Source organism: Rhinatrema bivittatum, chromosome 1 (genome assembly GCF_901001135.1).
Source record: "Rhinatrema bivittatum chromosome 1, aRhiBiv1.1, whole genome shotgun sequence".
NCBI classification, from domain to species: domain Eukaryota; kingdom Metazoa; phylum Chordata; class Amphibia; order Gymnophiona; family Rhinatrematidae; genus Rhinatrema; species Rhinatrema bivittatum.
This window is the reverse complement of record NC_042615.1, coordinates 715,467,975-715,488,237: the sequence shown is the minus strand read 5'-3', so window position 1 is coordinate 715,488,237 and position 20,263 is coordinate 715,467,975. Positions and strand designations below refer to the sequence as shown.

At 44.2% G+C, this 20,263-nt stretch overlaps 1 protein-coding gene across 1 annotated transcript in view; it reads left to right on the top strand.

Moving 5' to 3' along the window:
• LOC115075832 (tumor necrosis factor receptor superfamily member 16-like) overlaps positions 1–20,263 on the top strand; it is a 51,634-nt gene that overhangs the window by 6,646 nt on the left and 24,725 nt on the right. The window contains exon 2 of the mRNA XM_029576661.1: positions 9,100–9,679. Coding sequence (XP_029432521.1) covers positions 9,100–9,679 — 580 coding nt within the window. The remainder of the gene's footprint in view (positions 1–9,099; positions 9,680–20,263) is intronic.

Here is a 20,263-nt window from a genome sequence, read left to right as displayed (position 1 = left end):
CTGTGTTAGTGCCGTGCGCACCCGCGGTTGCCGCATGCACGGTCCAGCTCACCTACCGCTCGATACTGTATATAAATAGCTTGCAAATACAAGCTGCGTCCAAGAAGCGTCCGTGAAGCGTTAGGCCCGCGCAACCCATTTTACTGTATAGAGCACTATACAGTATCCTTGGTGCGCTGGGCTAACGCTTCACGGACACACTGGTATCTGTCATTTCAAATGTCATTTCAAATGACATTTGAAATGACAGGTACCAGGAAGTGGACGGTTCTCCTAAGCTCGGGATTGCCAGTCCTCTCTCCTCTCCTCCCGAAGCAAGCAACGAAAGTGCAAAAAACGAAAAAAAAAAAAAAAAGCAAGAGAGAGAGGGGAGAGAGGACGGGCAATCCTTCGCTCGGGATTGCCAGTCCTCTCTCCCCTCCTCCCGAAACAAGGCGCGAAAAGCAGCCTTGCTTTTCGGGAGGAGGGGAGAGAGGACTGGCAGTGAAAAGCAATGAAGCAACTTACTTTTTTTGCAGCCCCCCTCCGGAGACGGACTTCGGCGACGAGGGACCACAGCTCCCCTCCCCTGCCTCCAGCTGCCCGCGAAGATAGATGCATCGCACGGGCAAAAGCGGCCCCTGTGCGTGCAATTGGCCGCTCAAGACATGACGTCACATGCCATGACGCAAAACGTCGTGACGTCACGTCTTGAGCGGCCCAATTGCATGCACAGGGGCCACTGAAGCTGCTCCTCCTTACTACTCTCTCTCCTCCTCTCTCTACCCCTTCTCTCCCCATCCCTTCTCCCTCCAACTCTTACATCCGATCCTTCCTCTCCCAAAACCCTCCCCTCACTCCCACTTCCCCACCGCTTACAACTCCATCTAACCCCCATTCAACTCTCCCCTGTACCTCCGCCCTTCACACACTTTATACCCCTACTTCCAACCATGTTAACCCTCCCAATCCCCATAATCCAACACTCCCCACGCAACTTTAAAAAACCTCTCCCAAACAATCCCTCCTCTCATTCAAGATCCCTAATCCCCATCATGTTATCCCCCCCTGACACAGTTTCTTGGCCTCACAACCCTTTCTTTCATCCTCCTCAATGCCCAATCCCTAACCAAGAAAACTCCCATACTGAACGATATCCTGCTTGATGACAATCCTGATATCTGTGCAATAACGGAAGCCTGGCTTAAACCCTCCGACCTAGTCCCTCTAAACTAACTCCCCACCCACTTGTATGACATATACTCCTTACCCAGGCTCAAAAACAGAGGAGGAGGTATTCTACTAGCTGCCAAAAAAAAATTCAAACTAATATCCCAAACTGTCCATACTGCCCCCAAATTTGAAATTGTTTTTTTTCAAATCCAAACAACTCCAAATATGCCTTGTCTACCTCCCGCCAGGCCTCCTTGAAAACAACGCCTCCTCCCTTATCAAATTTATTACTGACAATCTCAACAAGGACATACCCACCGTCCTTCTTGGAGACTTCAACCTCCATGTTGACGCCACTCCCCCCTTCCCCATCCTGCGAAGCCTTCCTAGCCTCAATGAATGCCTTAGGCCTCAAACAAATCATTACCAGCCCCACTCACAAAGCAGGTCACTCCTTAGACCTCATCTTCGTCAACTCGCACATCCTCTCTTCCAAGACACCTATCTGCACCGCTGTCCCCTGGTCTGACCACTTCCTCATCAAAACTAACCTCTCCCTATTGAGGTTACTCACCACTACCACCACTTACTCACCACTACCATCCAGTTCAGAAAACCATGCTCCAAAGACGACCTAATTCTATCACTCTGACACTCTTAATGATCTCGACCTATCCAACCCTGAATCTGCCCTCTCCAACTGGCACAATATCACCAACGGCATTGCCAACAAAATTTGCCCCCTAACAACCAAAAAACTAAATTCATCCTGCAACACCAGAAAACCCTGGTACACCCCCGAATTAAAAAAACTCAAACGCGACTTAAGAAACAACGAAAAGAAATGGCGCTCTAATCCCTCCCCCACCTAATAGGCTCTTACAAAACCACCCTAGCCCTCTACAGAACCTCTACCCTTAACACCAAGCGCGACTTCTACTCTGTCCGAATTCACAACTTCCAATACATCGCCAAAATCCTCTTCTCCTATGTTTCTGAGCTCACCAAAACTGCTACCCCATCCCTGATAATGACACCAAAACCATGTGTGATGACCTTGCCCACTTCTTCCACGACAAAATATCCAAGCTTACTGCCAGCTTCCCTCCCTCCACCCCCTCCAAACATCCCCGCAAAAATTCATCATGCCACCCTAAACTCCTTCGAGTCTACCTCCTCTTCCGAAATAGAAGCCCGCCTAAAAAAAATTAAACCCACAGCACATCCCACCGATACCATCCCCCCAAATACCTCTTGACTATCCCCAACCTAATATCCAAACCTTTAGCCAATATCATCAATTGTTCCATTACCACTGGACACGTCCCCTCCTTTTTAAAACAAGCCATTGTCAAACCGATCCTTAAGAAACCTAACCTCAACCCTTCTGAACCCTCCAACTATTGATCTATTTCAATCCTCCCTAGCCAAACTTATGGAAAAAATAATAAACATCCAACTCTCTGACCACCTTGAAAAACACCCCTCTCAGTTTGGCTTCCGCAAATTTCACAGCACCAAAACCCTCCTTATTGCCCTCTCTGACACCCTCCTTAAAGGCATGGATACTGGCCACTCCTACATTCTTACCATGCTAGATATCTCTTCCGCCTTTGACACTATCAGCCACAAGATTCTCCTAAACCACCTAACTGAAATTGGCATTGCTGGCACCACCCTCCGCTGGCTTGAATCCTATCTTGACAACAGAAACTACACAGTCAAAATTGGAAACAGCGAATCTGATCCCATCAACCTAACTCAAGGTGTACCCCAAGGCTCCTCCCTATCCTCCACCCTTTTTAATTTATACATGTTACCTCTCTGCCACCTTCTATCTGACCTAAAACTCACTCATTTCATCTACGCAGACGACATGCAAATCCTTATCCCCATCACAGAATCCATCTCCAAATCCCTTGAAACCTGGGAAACCTGCCTAACAGCAATCACTCACCTCCTCTCCAACCTTAACCTCTCCCTCAATGCCTCCAAAACTGAACTCCTCATCATATCACGCAATACCAACACCTTGACCTCCACCCACATCAACACTCTTCCCCCTTCAATTCCTTTCCCCCAACACTTACGAGACCTTGGCGTTATCCTAGACACCCAACTGAACCTCAAAAAGTTCACAACTTCTACCATGAAAGAATGCTACCACAAACTTCATGTCCTCAAAAAACTTAAACCCCCTCCTCCACTTTAATGACTTTCACACAGTCCTCCAGGCCTTAATATTTTCCAAACTAGATTACTGCAATTCCCTCCTGCTAGGTCTCCCCTCAACCACCATCAGACCATTCCAAATGCTTCAAAATGCCACTGCCAGAGTACTCACACACCCGCAGAAAAGAACATATCACCCTCATTCTTAGAGACCTCCACTGGCTCCCTATTCTCCTCTAGAATTCGCTACAAAATTCTCACAATCATAAATAAGACACTACATAATCATGACATTCACTGGCTCAAAGACTCCCTTCACTTCCATACCTCCACTAGACCCACCAGATCCGCACACAATGACACACTACACATACCCCTCAGTAAACCACCCCCCTCTCCCCCCCGCCTCACCACCACAAAAGAAAGAGCACTATCTATAGCAGGACCCTCAAACTGGAATGACATGCTACCGACCGGAACACTGTCCCCACAAATAAAAAAAAAAAAAAAACCAAACTAAAAACCTGGCTCTTCAAACAAGCCTACACATAACCCATCCTCCTGCTCTTGCCAACCTCAAAGTTTGTACTTACTGTCATTGTAAATTAAATATTTATAATGTTACTATGTTATAATGTTATTTATCTATTTTCTCCTTACCCATTTTCACCCCATTAGTTTGCCTTGTTATCCGTTTTATGTACTGCACAGTTTTCCATTTTATGTTTTTTGCTACTTCACCTGTTATTTGTAAACCGATGTGATGTTCTTCGAACACCGGTATAAAAAAACAACCCATAAATAAATAAATAATACACTAGTAATGCCTGCCCCCTCTTCCTCAGCATGAACTCCATTTAACACTACTCCTTGCTGCCTCCAATTCAACAGTTTCTATCCGAGTCAGTCAATATAGGGTCCATATCAAGAACGCTCAATTTATTTATGTCGCCTATGTGGAACCAGGTCCAAGGCCTTTCTGAATTCCAAGAATACTACATCTAGTGCTCTCCCTTGATCCAGCTCTCTGGTCACCCAAATAAAGATTCATCTGACAAGATCTACCTCTGGTAAAATCGTGCTGCGTCGGATCTTGCAATCATTGGATTCCAGAAGCTGCACTGTCTTTGTAATGAAGTCAGTATCGATGGGTCCTTAGTGCTGTGGCGTAGTTGGCACAATCTCGGGGCAAACCAGCTATGCCCACGCCGACAGCTGGTAAATGAACCATACAGTGGGACAGACTGGAGCTTCGCCTTTACCAGCTGCCTCCCCTGCAGGATTAGCCCTTGGGTTCTGGTGGCCGGCAGAAGTTAGATGGGTCCCTGGGATGGTCAGGCAGCAGACAGGCGATACTGGAAACAGGCCAGAGGTTGGGACAGGCAGCAGACAACGGATACCAGAGACAGGCCAGAAGTCGTGGCATGCAGCAGACAAGGCGAGGTCAGGTCCAAGTGGCAATCAAGGATTGTCAAGATCCAAAGCAAGGATCAGAGCTGGAAAATCAAGCCAAGGGTAGAAAGAAGAAACAAGACTGGATAAAGACAGGGAGCAAAGCAAAACAAGACAAGGACAAGGCTGAACAAGGCAAGAGGAGGAAGAGGCAGGGCAAGGGCAAGGCAGGAACACTGAAAGAATACAAGAACAAGGCAGAAACAAAGCTGGAACACAGGAACACAAGCAACACACACTGAAAGCACAAGGCCCTCAAGGCATCTGCGGGTTCTCAGAAGGAGCATTATATATTGGAGCATCTATGATGTCATCAGAGGGTGCAACGGCTGCCTTACTGCTGTGGGCCTTTTGAGAGTCTGGACATCAAGCACACATGTGCCTAAGGTGGGCCCTGGGTGAAGTAGCATCCTGTGTCATGCTCAGCAGCCTGTAGGCCCGTTGTTTCAGGGCTCTCGGAGACATCCTTGAACAGAATTCACAATCCTCACAATTGTGATCTGGCCCCAGGCATCGGTATCATCGGTCATGACCATCTGTGACTGACATTACCTTGCCGCAATTACAGGGTTTAAACCCCGATTTTGACTTTTTTTTTTTTTGCTGAGGAGAAGAACAGCTCCGCGTGCGATCCCACGCGCAGAAAGAACAGACTGAGGAGATTCCATTACTTTCCTGCGCGGGAACACACACGCAGCCGCAGAGAGCAAAACTCTAATCTCTGCTTTGACAAGCTCTGCCTCCTGGACCTGATTGACAGATCCCATGACAGCATGGCTAATTCAGCCCTGCTATCGATGGGAAACCTACTTATCAGTTGACAGGGATAATTTGAATCTTTTAAGTTGGGTAGTTCTTTACTTAGGCACATGGACTACTTTTGCTTTTATTGGAACCTCTCTTTTGGGATGCCCTGATTCATTAGTAACTTTCGAAGATACCTCCCTCAAAACCATGTGCTGCTGAACAACTGTTGGCTTTCCCCCTTGCTCTAGTTTAAAAGCCGCTCTATCTCCTTTTTAAAGATTAATGCCAGAAGCCTAGAAAGAAAAGGAGAGGGGAGGGACAGGCATGGCCCCATCTGGAACCCTGCTTGTATGCTTAAAGCTCTAGACTGGCATAACTGGTAACTTTTGAGTTGTGGCCACCCTGAGATTGCTGTTGATTAGCAGGGTCGGGTGAGGGATGCATATCAACTTTCTCTCTTCTATCCCCTTCCCAACTACCCCTCCTCCCACTAATCCATATTCTCTCTCTCTCTCACACACACACACACACACACACACACACACACACACCTCTCTCTCTCCCACATCACCCAGGCCTAATTCTAGTTCTCTTTCCCTTCCCTGACCCCTTCATTCTTCTTGTCCCAACTTATAAATTACTCACAGCTCCCTGACTTGTGAGCTGGGGTGTCTCCTCCCCCACTCTGCCCGCAGCTGAATCCCACGTTGTAGGATCACATTTAGCTGCTTCTGTTCTAGCTGTTTCTCTCCTGTTTCTCCCCACATGCTGTGAAACTGGAGCAGAAACATCAGATCAGAAAACAATTCTCAAGCCTCTCCCCTCCTGTTCTTTGAATGCTGCTTGAAGGGGAGGGACTGGAGCAGTAAACAGTAAGTTCCCAGGAATGGAGACAAGATGGTACCTTTAAAATGTAGCACCAGAGGCAATTTACCTATGTGTAAACCCGGGCCTACCATTATCATCTATAACCACACAACAAGAAAGACATACAATTTATAATATTTATGTTACATGTCCATTGCAAAAATAGACACATGGATACCGTGTCTTCTATACTAGCCAGAAGTATACTCTACTAAGGATCATGACCACATATATCATCATACATTTATTTATTTATTTAAAGCTTTTATATACCGGTATTAGTATGCAAACATCATACCGGTTTACATTGTAACTGAAAGATTGAAAATACAATTAACAGGGAGGGGAAAGGGAGGGAGTAAATACATAGTGCAGTAAGATGAAGGAGAGGGAACATCAACTTTGAGAGGTAAACAGGAAAATTAATTACATGGAACATTTCTTTAATATACAGTATATGCATCATGAAAGGATTCAGGAAACGAGGCCATCACATCTCATACCTGATGTTTTGTGTGTGTTATGAAAAGCGGTGTAAGTTATATTTGGTGTGGATTAACTACTGTGCTCAAGAAAAGTCTGTATAAAGTAAAGTTAGATAGTGCTATAAGTAGTCAGTGTCAATGAATCTTCTTTGGCAATGTAGTGCAAAGTACCAGTATTGTATTATCTTTTAATATGGCTACAGCTCTGGAGATCGAGGATCCCATTTGGGCCGATACAGTACACTGTTAACCTGCAATTGGACACGCATTTTCCCTTACCCCTTATTCAGTAAGGGGCAGAAAACGCGCGTCCAACCCGCCGAACCTAATAGCAAATGCATGTTGATGGCCCTATTAGGTATTCACGCGCGATTCAGTAAGTAAAATGTGCAGCCAAGCCGCACATTTTACTTTCAGAAATTAGCGCTAGGGACGTGCTAGTGTCCCTAGCGCCTCCTTTTGCTCGTTTCTACTGAATACTGAATCGCACGCCCAGGCGAGTGGCCTGTGCACGCGCGACTTTTCTGAATCGTCCCGATAGTGTTTAAGAGATGAAAAGGATTTGCATGCATATAGAAAGTTTGTGAAGTGCAAGTATGAGTATATGAGAGGAGGAGGAGTAAAGCTATGAATGCAGTTTAATCCTAAGAAATTGGAGATGCTATGGATGATTTGGGTTAATAGGGAATGGGATAGCCATTTTATAGTTAAAGGAAATGAATTGTACCCCAAAAAGGTCATGTAGATAAGGGTTCTTCTAAATATCCAGCTCACCATGGAATTGCAGTTCGCAGCAGTTGTTAAATCTGTATTTTTGAGTCTTCATAAAATTAGGCAACTATATTCTTATTTGTGAAGAAACAGCCTGACAACACACTGGTCACTAGGAGAACTGAATATTCTAACTCCCTTTATCAGAGTCTCTCCTTGAGTTTCTTAGTGTCTACAACTCCTTCAAAATATAGCAGGTAGGATTTTGAGTGGAGCCTGTGCTAAAGACCATATACCTCCCATTCTAAAATAACTTTACTGGCTCCTGGTTCTGTGGAGAATTAAGTTTAAAATTCTTCAATCTGTCCAGAAACTGCTTTTGCTGTCTATTCCAGGCAAGACCCTATGTTCTTCTTAGCAGTCTTCTCCAGGTGTTTCCTCTATCACAGGTAACGCTACAGGCCACCGGGAAATCAGCTTTCTGTTATATGACCCCTCACTGTCATATGCCTTTTGATATTCACTCTGTTTCCTCTTATCTGGGTTTTAGGAAAGCGAAGGCGTGCTTATTTGAATTGGCTTTTGTAACTTGCTTTTGATTTCCATACCCAAATTCTTCTTCTATTGTATTTGTTAGTTCAGTTTTTAGTTAGAGTTGTATTGTTTTGTTTTTATGATTACATTTTCTGGGATTTGGGTGAGGGATGTGTCTTTTTGTTTCTAATGAGGTCCATATTCAAAAGCTATTTAGACAGAAAACATAATAGCTATCCATATAAATAGCTTACCCTGCTATATTCAGCTCTTATCCAGCTAATTTCTATCCGGGCAACTAGTTACCCAGTTATAAAATGGGGGGGGGGGGGGGAATTCCGGAGGTGGGCAGGAGGCATTCTGGGGAGGAGCTGAGTTAGCCACATAAACTAACCGGCTAACTCCAATATTTGCTGTCAGCTGGTTACCTTCAGTGGCTAACTCTGGTTCAGGCCATAAAGTTGTCCTAGTTAGCTGGTTATGCATAACCGGCTAACTTTAAGATAGCCAGGTATATGCAGTGTATTTATTCAATTTATATACCATCCAAGATACTTCACCTATATAACTACAAATCCAAGCAATCATGATTAAAAGTTCCTCTGCACTTATTTGCATACTAATCCCAGTACAAAATGTACATGCATAAAATTATAATTTGTGTGAATTTCAGGCGCCTTCGTACATTGCTGTTCTAGTGAGTTATTTCTGTTTATAGCATAGTAGAAAACATTCATTTCAATTATATTGTGATGAAAAATGGAGGGAAGTAACTATAAATATTGCTTTATTTTTGCTCCTAGAATTTAATCTGAATAATGTTTAGATTACTTTTGCAAAAAGCAATCCCTTTACTGTAATTATTACTTGTCTTAAAATAGAAAGCACAATACAACTTGCTAATTACTCTAACTCTGACAACCAGTTTATTCTGAAATTCGCTGTTGATTTTTCCCCACCCGATTTTTTGGATTTCTAGATGGAGAACTTCCCTGTAGTGCTGTTTGGCCTGCTCAGCGCCACATGGATCTGTAGTTCAGCATCTAATGAAACGTCTTACATAGTGATTCAGGATGGAAACAAGCTTTTTTGCCAGTTCTGCCCACCTGGAAGAAGAGTGCAGAAAGAGTGTACAAAGAACGTCAACACTACATGTGTCTTATGCGAAGAGGATACTTACCTGCAATACCCCAATGGGCTACTACACTGTTTACCCTGCAGAAAGCCATGTGGAGACCATGCTAGAGAAGTAGCCACATGTGAAAGAACTCAGAACAGAGTTTGCGTTTGTGATAATGATGCATATGAACTGGATGGTTTATGTGAACAGCACAGAAAATGTCCTCTGGGTTATGGTGTGCGTAAAAAAGGAACTGCAATAAGCAATGTTGTGTGTGGTCGGTGTCTGCCTGGCCATTTCTCAGACAAAATTTCTAGTACTGATGAATGTGAGAAGCATCAGAATTGCTTCCTGAACGGTTATCTTATAAAAACGAGAGGAAATACTACACATGACACTATTTGTGGTGCAAAACGACGAGCTCCGACATATAAACCAGGTAAGTACCACAAGTTTATCACAAGAAACACAACGGAAGCCAATCCAATATGACAGTGTAGCAAGCAAATTCAGAAAGATTGGTGAAAGTCAAAAGATTCTTTATTAGCACAGCGAGTAGAAAATAGGCCCGACTGGCTGAGTTTTGCTCTGTTAATCTAGCTGCTTCAGGAGCTACTGCGTTGATCAATTGTGTTTTCTCTAATTCGTCACTTTGATCACATTGATTTCTTTACAACAAACATTCCAATGCTTGTTCCTACTTTACTGTCAATGTGTCTTGGGGTCTTGTAATATTTACAGAAGTCTCTGAATCTTTCTTCTTTCCTTTGCCTGGCAACGTGCTGGCCCCACTTGCTGTCCAGTAGTTTGAGTTTTAGTGCATCCACCCACAGGTTGTTTTATTTCAGTCCCACGTTGGTTCTAAACACACGGCTCCTCGTCATTAGTAACTCAGGAGCCGTGTACCCTTGATTTGCTTGGCTATACAGCGCAAGTAAGATTTGTGTTTAGAACCAATGTGGGACTGAAATAATATAATCTGTGGGTGGATGCACTACTCAAACTACTGGATAGCAAGTGGGGCCAGCACGTTGCCAGGCAAAGGAAGGAAGAAAGATTCAGAGGCTTCTGTAAATATTACAAGACCCCAAGACACATTCACAGTAAAGTAGGAACAAGCATTGGAATGTTTGTTGTAAAGAAATCAATGTGATCAAAGTGACGAATTAGAGAACACACAATTGATCAACACAGTAGCCCCTGAAGTAGCTCGATTAACAGCGAAACTCGGCCAGAGTTGGGCCTATTTTCTACACGCTGTGATAATAAAGAATCTTTTGACTTTTACCAATCTTTCTATTTTTGGTTGCTGCACAAGTTTATCAAACACTGCATGCGGATGCAGTTAACACAGTATTAGGTATTTACAATTGTGATTTATGGGTTGATTTATTTGGTTGCTTTAAAAGGTTGTTAACTTTATTAGGTTTTTATCATTGGGGCTGTTATTTCTTTTTATTGATATTATGATAGACTTATTTTCTTTTATGCTTTTAATGTATATTTTATTTCTATTTTCTTATTTTCTGTTTATGTTAAACTAGTTAGAAATCCTAATATAATTGATGAGAGAAAATGACCTGCTATTTTTACCTGGAACACATTGCACTCACCCACCAGCACTCTAACAGCACTATTCTCTTAGGCCCCAAGCAGATCCATACAAATCCTGCATGCTCCCCTCTTATCCCATGGCAAGTAGCACTCCCCGGGGGGCAGGAGAGATACTGAAGTTCTGCCCCATCAGCAGTAAAGGCCAATATGATGCTGACTTGCTCTCTCCGATGTAAAACACACAAGTACCAAAGCTGGGAGCACAACTGCTATCTTCGGGGGTTATTTACTAAAGGTTTATCGTGATAAACCCCTATCGCACGCGAAAAGGGCCATTTTGCGTGCGATAGGATGTTAATTAGCTGGAGGGGAGGAGTCGGGGAGGGGAGGGAGGAGTCGGCCATGGCACCGTTGCTGGCGATGATAGGAACATTCTTGCCGGTAGTAGCGCGGCGAATAGCACCTTTTACGGTGGCACTATTTGCATAAAAGGCTGCAGCCAGCCACGCCGCCACCGTGCGAACGACTGCAGCCTTTCGCAGGCCCACCCCCCTTTTCGTAGGATTCATCATTATGCGAAGAATGATGAATCCAGCCCTTCAATAGATAGATAGTTAGATAGATAGATATAGATGTGATATTACTTGATTGTTCATTGTCTTGAACATATTTTGAAAGATAAATCAGAAATAAATAAGGTCATAACGGCCATGAGGATGTTGCTGATTGAGCTCTTGAGTCATGGACTGAGGCTTGATTTTCGTAGCTAGTGGGGAAGAAACGGAAGGCTAAAGTTTGGCTTACCCTTCTGCAACTCTAGCTGCTTCAAAGGCTATGCTGGACTATTGAGTCTCTATATCAGTGGGACTTCAAGCCAAGTTGGTGCTGCGAGGAAGCCCAGGGAGTCCTACTATGGACTCCCTGAGGATGACAGCTTTTCTCCTAGTCTGGAGACTTAAAAACCATCACCTCTTTTGGAAGAGTTCTTATGCCTGGGTCAGAAGAAATTGGCAATATCTTCCATTGAGGTGATTGCATCCAGTGGAGCTGGAGTCCTTAGCCTGACTGTGACCCCTGGACAGGAAAGTGAAGATCTCTGGCCTTGTTTGGGAGCACGTGCAACAGTTTTGCAGTCTGAGCTGTAGATACAATGGGGAGAACTAGAATTTCTGGAAGGAGTTCTCCCTTGAGGGTTATACTAATCCTAGTTTAAATTACTTGCCTAGGGAAGACACAAACTCTAATGCAGTGGTTCTCAACCCTGTCCTGGGGACCCCCCCCAGCCAGTCGGGTTTTCAGGATATCCACAATGAATATGCATGAGAGAAAATTTGCATACACTGCCTCTATAACATGCAAATTTTCTCTCATGCATATTCGTTGTGGATATCCTGAAAACCCGACTGGCTGGGGGGGTCCCCAGGACAGGGTTGAGAACCACTGCTCTAATGGAAGTAAAGTCAGTGACTTTGGAGGACATCGCTATTTTCTTAGTGAGAGCTGTTGAAGTGATGTTGTCCAGTTTTTATTTCCCAGCTCTGCTCTTTTACATTCTAAGCTATTCTTAAGTTTCAGGAACAAGAGGAATTAATCTTCACTCTACTCCATTAAGTACTGCAACATCTTAAATTGTATCCTTGCAAGATACTTGTATAGCTTTAATTAAGGACAATGTGCATTTAAATATTTGAGTTGAAGCTCTTGAAAATTCAGTAAGATATTGGACTTTGGGAATGAATAATTTTCCTAAGTTAAAACTGGTTGCACTTTATGAAACCTTATTTAATGTCGACACAATAGATTCCTCCTGTGAACAGTATTTACTTTTTATTTACTGCTAAGCAGGGAACTATAGCTAAGAAACCAGCTAGTGCCATTTTTCATATCTGCAGGCAGGGCAGGAACATCTGAGAATTGCTCCTGCCCCATTTCAGCATTTTGGAACTGCAGATGGGTTAAGATGGGTTTTGGGGCTGGCAAGAGTGTCAGTATTTAAAATTTGGCTCTGCAAGGGGAACTAGTAATTTTTCAGCAGGGTAAGGGGGCATGGGACAGAGACTGAAACCGACAGAGGGTGACAGTTTGTAAGACAGAGAAAGTGACATTGCAGAGGTTTGGAAGTTGATGGTGAATATGAAGGGAAGGATGGAGGGTGAAGGTGAGGGGAAGAATGAAGGATGAGGGATGGTTTAGAAGGTGAAGGTGCATGGAAGGATAGAGGGTGAGAAGGGGATGGAGAAGGATGGAGAGAAGGGATGATAGAAAGTGAGAGATTGAAAGGTGAGGTATAGTAGGGAGTATGGAAGGTGAGGTAAGGAAAGTGAGTGGAAGGGGGTTGTGGATTAGTAGGGAGAGGAGTTAGGAGGGAAGGGCACACAAACTCCCTCCTCTGTCATACACAAATGTGCTCTCACATGCATACCCATGCTCTCACAACCATATGCCCATGCTCTCTCATACACACATCCATTCATATACTCATGTTCTCTCTCAAAAACACACTCACCATGTTCTCACACACCCGAACACCCACCCATGCTCTCTCTCATACACATAAATACTCATGCTCTCTCATACACACACACGCGCACACATAGGCTCTCTCAAACACATACACATGCACACAAACAGGCTCTGTCTCACAAACATACACACCCTTCTCTTACACCCACACCCAGGCTGTCACACTCACCCAAGCTTTCACATAACCCTCTTTCCCACACCTACATCCAAGGCTGTCTCTCTCTTCTACACCCCCCCCCCCCACACACACACCTCTTTTCAGGATACAGTGGGATGGGGGTCCTTTGTAGCCCTGCTAGTCCCCTCTTCACACTGTGGCAGATTAGGGGTCCAACGAGGACTCACCAGGCCTCTCTTCTTTGGCTGCCTTCAGACAGGGACTTGGCACTAGGGATTTTGCTGCCTCTACTTCTGGCAGCCAAATATGTGAGAAGAGGAATCACCACATGACAGCATGAGATCCCCTCCTGATTTTCATATATAATGCATGAGAACTGGCATGTCTGGGAAGATGAGGAAGGGGAGAGAGATTTGGGAGAAAATGAGTTTCAGAAAACTAGAATAGAGGCAGCTGTTGAGGGAAAGGACAAGGGAGCAGATTTAATAAATTGCCTCTCTTTGTGGATAATCAAAATTAGCTAAACATTATAAAACAGAACCGATATACAATAACTAACAATAATAAATAAAAACAAAAACAAATTAAATATAACAAGAAAGATAATAAATCACAAATAAAATAATCTCATAACAAATAAATAAAAACAGTCTATTCATGGATTAAAAATTCTGGAATGGAGTCAGATCTTCAGACTCTTTCTAAATCTACTATAATCTTTTTTAACTCATAGAGAGGTGAAGAGATTTCCAGAGATAAGGTTTCAATTAAGATTAGCTCATTTCCCCTGTATGCTCCAAACAAATCTCTTTTGGGGATGAGAGCCTTAGCAGTTCTAATTGGGAGGCATGCAGAGTCCTCATGGGGCAAAGAGAATTCAATAAATTCTTAAGTAAGATGGAGTTCTCCTATCAGAAGGCTTTAAACGTTAAACAGCCTGTTTTGAACTATTTACGGCATGTTATAGGCAGCCAATGTAGTTCTTGCAATAGGAGAGGTAATATGATCATACCTGCCTTTCCCAAAGATGATCTTGGCTGCAGTATTTTGAATAATTTGAAGCCTGTGAATTGAGTTTGAAGAAAGTCTATGATAAAGTGAATTATGGTAATCTGTACAACTTAATATGAGGGAGTAAATTAGAGATTTTAGATCTTGTATCTCCAAAAATGTTTTGACCAATTGGATTAATAGCAGGAAATAAAAAAAGACTTCCTGACAAGATCAGAGATGTGGCCATAAAAATTAAATTTTAAATCTAACATAACATGGTGATCCTGCCTTTCAACTGGATCGTGGCACCCCACCCCCCTATTTCAGGGAAAGGAAGCTTAAAACCATATAGCCTCTGATTTAGATAAACTGGCTTTCAATTTAAAAGAGTAAAGCCAATTTGCTACTTCCTATAAGTATTTATTGAAAGCTGTTAAGGAGATTGTGGGCTTAAGATCAAAACTGGCTACTATCTGGATGTCATCGACATAACAATAAGAAATATAACCAAGGCTCTGATCCAAGGCTACGAATGGTGCCAAGGACAAATTTAATACGGACAGGGACAAAATTGAGCTTTATTTTTCGCACGTTCTGTTGCGTGCACAGGTGCATATACACACATTATTTTGGTTTTAAAATAAGAGTTCCTGGCACTCATCCCATATACTTGCTTTTTTGAGCCTTTTAACACAAGCAACTCTTAAAATTTACCCTAAAGGGAGCAAGCCAATGTAGTGGAAATAGAGAACTAAGAAGCAATATAGGGGAGAGTCAGAGTTGTAGGATTGGGAAAAAAGAGAACTATAGGGGGAGAAGGTAGGTGAAATCTAGCTATGAATTTATAATGAGGCAGAGAAAGAAAGATGGAGAAAAATTAGTTGAAGGGAAGGATCAATGTCAGAGAGAGATATGAAGGGAGAAACTTTAGAAGACAGGAGGAGAGAGAAGAAATAGAAAATGGACAGAAAACCCTGAAAAAAGAAACATAGAAAAAAAGAAATGGGGATCAAAGTAATTAGAAAAATTAAATGTCCAGACAACAAAGGTAGAAAAAAGCATTTTATTTTCAGTTTAGTGAATGGTTTCTGTCAACTTTAGGAATTTTCATTTCTTGATAACATTGTATCTTACACAGATAGGAAATGCATTAATGAGGTCCATATTCAGGCAAAATCCCTATAGCAAAGTTAGCCAGATAAATATATCAAGATAACTTTGGAGGCTTATTCAGTAGTGCAGCCACACTATTGTATGTAGCTGGCTATCTTATAGTGAGTCGAGTAACTATAGCTAGCTACCATTATGATAGCTATTTGACCCAACCAAACTTAGGGGGTCATGTATCAAACTGCTAGATGGCATTTTCGCTTGCAAAAAACGCCTTTAACGCATGCAAAAATGCCATAACACATAGTGCGATGCAAATTAGAAAAAGGGGAGGAGTTTGGGGCTGAGTGGGCTGGCTTCATAATTTGCAAAGCCATATCACATGGCTTTAGCATGTATTTTAACTACACATTTTTCATTTGCATAAAGCTGTGTAATAGGGCTTTATTGCACTTAGCTAGGGGGGAGGGGAGGGGGGGAGAGGGAGAGAGAGAGAGACACTAGCCATAATGCCCTCATACTAGGTAGGTATTTATACCTCTATATGAGGCCTACCTATTCACTCAAGGTGAGGTTTAGGTATTAGTGTAGGGGTTAGGGGCCACTTTGACATTCAAAGTGAGACATACGAACAGAACAGTGCACTCTTGTGAAGATTTGATGACCTTTGGAGTGAGGAAACTCACACACAGATGAGATTTGTGCAATATTCTCTCAACCTAGCTTGATGTTACCCAGGTAGAGAGCTCATCAAGCTAAGTTGAGAGAACATTGCACAAATCTGTGTGTGAGTTTTCTCTCTCCAAAGGTCATCAAATCTTCACAAGAGAGCACTGTTCTGCTCGTACGTCTCACTTTGAATGTCAAAGTGGCCCCTAACCCCTACACTAATACCTAAACCTCACCTTGAGTGAATAGGTAGGCCTCATATAGAGGTATAAATACCTACCTAGTATGAGGGCATTATGGCTAGTCTCTTTTTCTCTCCCCCCCCCCCCCCCCCCAGCCCTGATAGCTAGGCTGGATCTCCAGCAGTTTAAAATGGTCCCCCCAGTGGTTGTACATAGGAAATACAATTCTGGCACTTATCAAAAAGTGCAGAAAAGTTATCACAATTTGCATTAATACCTATGCAATGTGCTAAGATAGTCCACTTTGCGATAAACTGCCTATTGCCATAAAACACACCTCTTTTCCTGTCACATGCGATATTTAGTGCATTTTGATAAATCCAGGCCTTAGCCAGCTAAATCATCCGGTTAACAAGCAAACTCCAGTATTCAGAGTTAACTTAGCCGACTACCTTAACTTCTCCCATTTGTGGCCCCAGAACATCTCTAACTTTTCCAGCTAAATTCTAGCCACCTACCTTAAAAGCCGGCTAGAATTTAGCTGGAAATATGCCCAAATATTCATTTAGCAGGCTAACATCTGAGTTAAACACCACAACAATTACAATGGACCAATGCCCAGAAATCACACCAAAGAGAAAAACAACAAAATAGTAGTGTGCTGCGATAACTCTTAAGAGTGGCTTGTTGGTAAATTTTTTGACAGGGTGGACATCATAAATTTTTTGACAGGGTGGATATCATTCAAAATACATCTATCTAGGCGATTGTTTTGTTTAACTTTCTAGCATTATATAAAAATTATTCTCAATTAAAACTGTTTCAAGTTTTGATGTTGTATTTTGAATGTTTGACTCGTTGTCTTTACCAACAAGCCACTCTTAAGAGTTATCGCAGCACGCTACTATTTTGTTGTTTTAAATTCTGAGTTAGCCAGCTGAATATTTTTCAGTATGGACAACTCTCTTCCTATTTCTCTGGTGTTGCATTGCATAGGGCCAAATATACTAAGGCTTTTCCCCAGTCTCTTTCTATGAGAGAAAGCTTAGTAAATCAGACTCAAGAGTCTAGCTTCATGGGGTTTCCATTTCAGTTTTTGTTTGCATGTTTCTTTTTCTAATTTGAGACCACATATTCTGTATCAGTTGAAGGTCTGTTTGTGGATGACATCATCATTGTTTAAAGGCGCATGCACCTTTTTCATCTACTACTACTTAACAAGGTAGCGATTACTAATCAATTGGATAGAGGTCAAGTTTCAGTTTGGGTAGAGGTTAAGAATCACATCCATTCAGCCCTAAGGGTCACACTTTGAGACCAAAGTCACATCTGTGTCTACTTATAGCTTATGAATAATAGTGTGTTAGGAGGGCAGCCCTCCTGGCACTCCGTCAACCCTTTCAGACTACAAGCGGTGATGTGGACCCCTGTGTGGTGAGGCAGCAAGAAGAAGAACCAGTGAGACTGACTGCAGATGGACGTGCCAAAGAGGGACCTGGGGAGGCTTCACCTGTACTATCTGTCATTCCCTCAGGTTGAGCCCTCGGTGCGGATGGGCAGCAGGACTTAGGTGGATCCCAAGACACAATCAGAAACCAGGAGGCAGTCTAGGGTAAAGGCAAGTAGCAGGCAAGCAGAACCCAGTAACCAGCCCGGGGTCAAGGCAGGCAACAGGCAAGCAGAATCCAGAATAGTCCAAGGCCAAGATGCTTTGCTTGCTGCCTGCTGCCAGCAAAGCAGGAATCAAGAACAAGCCAAGGAACCCGCTTCCAAGGCAAGTAGTCCAGGTCCAGAGTATAGTGGTATGTTGAAGCAGGGCTTGAGCGGGGAATCCGGTGTGGCAGGTTCTAGTAGAGTAGAAGCGCTGAAGCACTGCCCGCGGTGCGGCAGGGCAGTTGCAGAAACCTGTGATGTAGAAGCGCTGAGAGATACCCCGAGGAGCGGGTAGTATCCTGTAAAGTAGAAGTTCTGACCCAGGCCCCGAGGGGCGGAAGCACAGTGACAGGGTCTTGTGATGTAGCAGCGCTGAGCCATGTCCCGAGGATCGGTAGCACTGAGGCAGGATCCCAGATGTAGTAGTGCTAAGGCAGACCCCGAGGAGCGGTAGCGCCGAGACAGGGGCCCAGATGTAGAAGCACTGAGCCAGGCGCCGAGGAGTGGGACTGCCGAGATGTGCTTCGTTTTTTTCTACCGGGTCGTTTTTTGATTCGGATACTTCGTGGTACAATTCGGGTTTTCTCGTGTCGTTTTTTTGAAAAACGAAATGAGGAAACCCGAAACCGGGCCAAAAAACGAAGCGGGAAACAAAGCTAAAAAAAAAATCCACCCCAAGCATTTAAAAGCATTTTCGTACATACATACAACCCCCCCCCCCCATCCCGATCCCTCCCCAAGACTTACGAACATCCCTGGTGGTCCAGCGGGGTCCCGGGTGCCAATTGATCCTTCGTGCCCATGTGCGCTATTGCCAGGCTTGCTCAAAATGGTGCCAAATAGCCTCTGAACTAGAATGTCACAGGGGCTACCGGTGCCATTGGTCAGCCCCTGTCACATGGCCATCGGCGCCATCTTGTGCTCCTGTCATGTGACTGGAGCTGACCAATGGCGCCGAAAGCCTCTGTGACATAGTATGGGCAAAGGCTATCGGTGCCATTTTGATTACTGGCAGCCGACAACTAAATCGCTCCCGGACCCCCGCTGGACCCCCAGGGATTATTGGCAAGCCTTGGGGGGGGGGTCAAGAGCCCCCTCCTGACCCCCCCCAAGGCTTGCCAATAATCCCTGGGGGTCCGGGAGCGATTTCGTTGTCGGCTGCCAGTAATCAAAATGGCGCCGATAGCCTTTGCCCATACTATGTCACAGAGGCTTTCGGCGCCATTGGCCAGCTCCAGTCACATGACAGGAGCACAAGATGGCGCCGATGGCCATGTGACAGGGGATGACCAATGGCGCCGGTAGCTCCTGTGACATGGTAGTTCAGGCTATTCGGCACCATTTTGAGCAAGCCTGGCAATAGCGCACAACATGGGCACGAAGGATCAAATGGCACCCGGGACCCCGCTGGACCACCAGGGATGTTCGTAAGTCTTGGGGAGGGATCAGGATCAGGGGGGGGGGGGTGTTGTATTATAGTTAATTTAAATGTTTGGGGTGGTTTTTAATTTAAAAAAAAAATTGTGCCCCTCTCCCCAGGCAAACCCGAAAAACGAAATTTCCCCGAAATTCGGGGAAAATCCGTTTCGGGTTTCGGGGACCCTGAACCACTACGAATTAGGCAATTTCGTTGTAATTGCCTAATTCGTGATAAACGACTGCACATCTCTAGACTGCAGTAACAGGATACTGATATGCAGAGCATGGATCCATAGAACAGGAACAACAGGTCCGGAGTACTGGAGCAAGCACCAGCTAGGGACCCAGGGAACTCGTTGCCAAGTCAGCTAGTGGTGGAGAGAGGTAGCCCTTAAATATCCCTGTCCGGTGATGTCATCAGCTGGGGATGAGCCTGAAGCTCTCGCCATTGGCCCTTTAAAGGAAGGACAGATGGCGCGCACACGCGCCTAGGGAGACCCAGGGTCGGAATGCAGGTTAGCAGCGTCCCAGCTGCCACGTGGAGCACAGGAAGCCAGGAAGAATGCGGTGGCAGTGACTGGCTGCGGCCGCGAGAGCACCGGGATTAAAAGGCCAAGCATGACATGAGGTGAGTTGAGCCGGCCGCAGGTGGCCGCGGCCGGTGGACATAACATCAAAAGAGGAGGAGGAAATTGCCAGGCAAAATAAAACAGAACAAAAAAAAATTATCCTTACAGAAACCTGCGGTTCCAGTAGCATGTTTTGGGTCTCAGATGAAAACAATTTTTATTTTTTTATTATC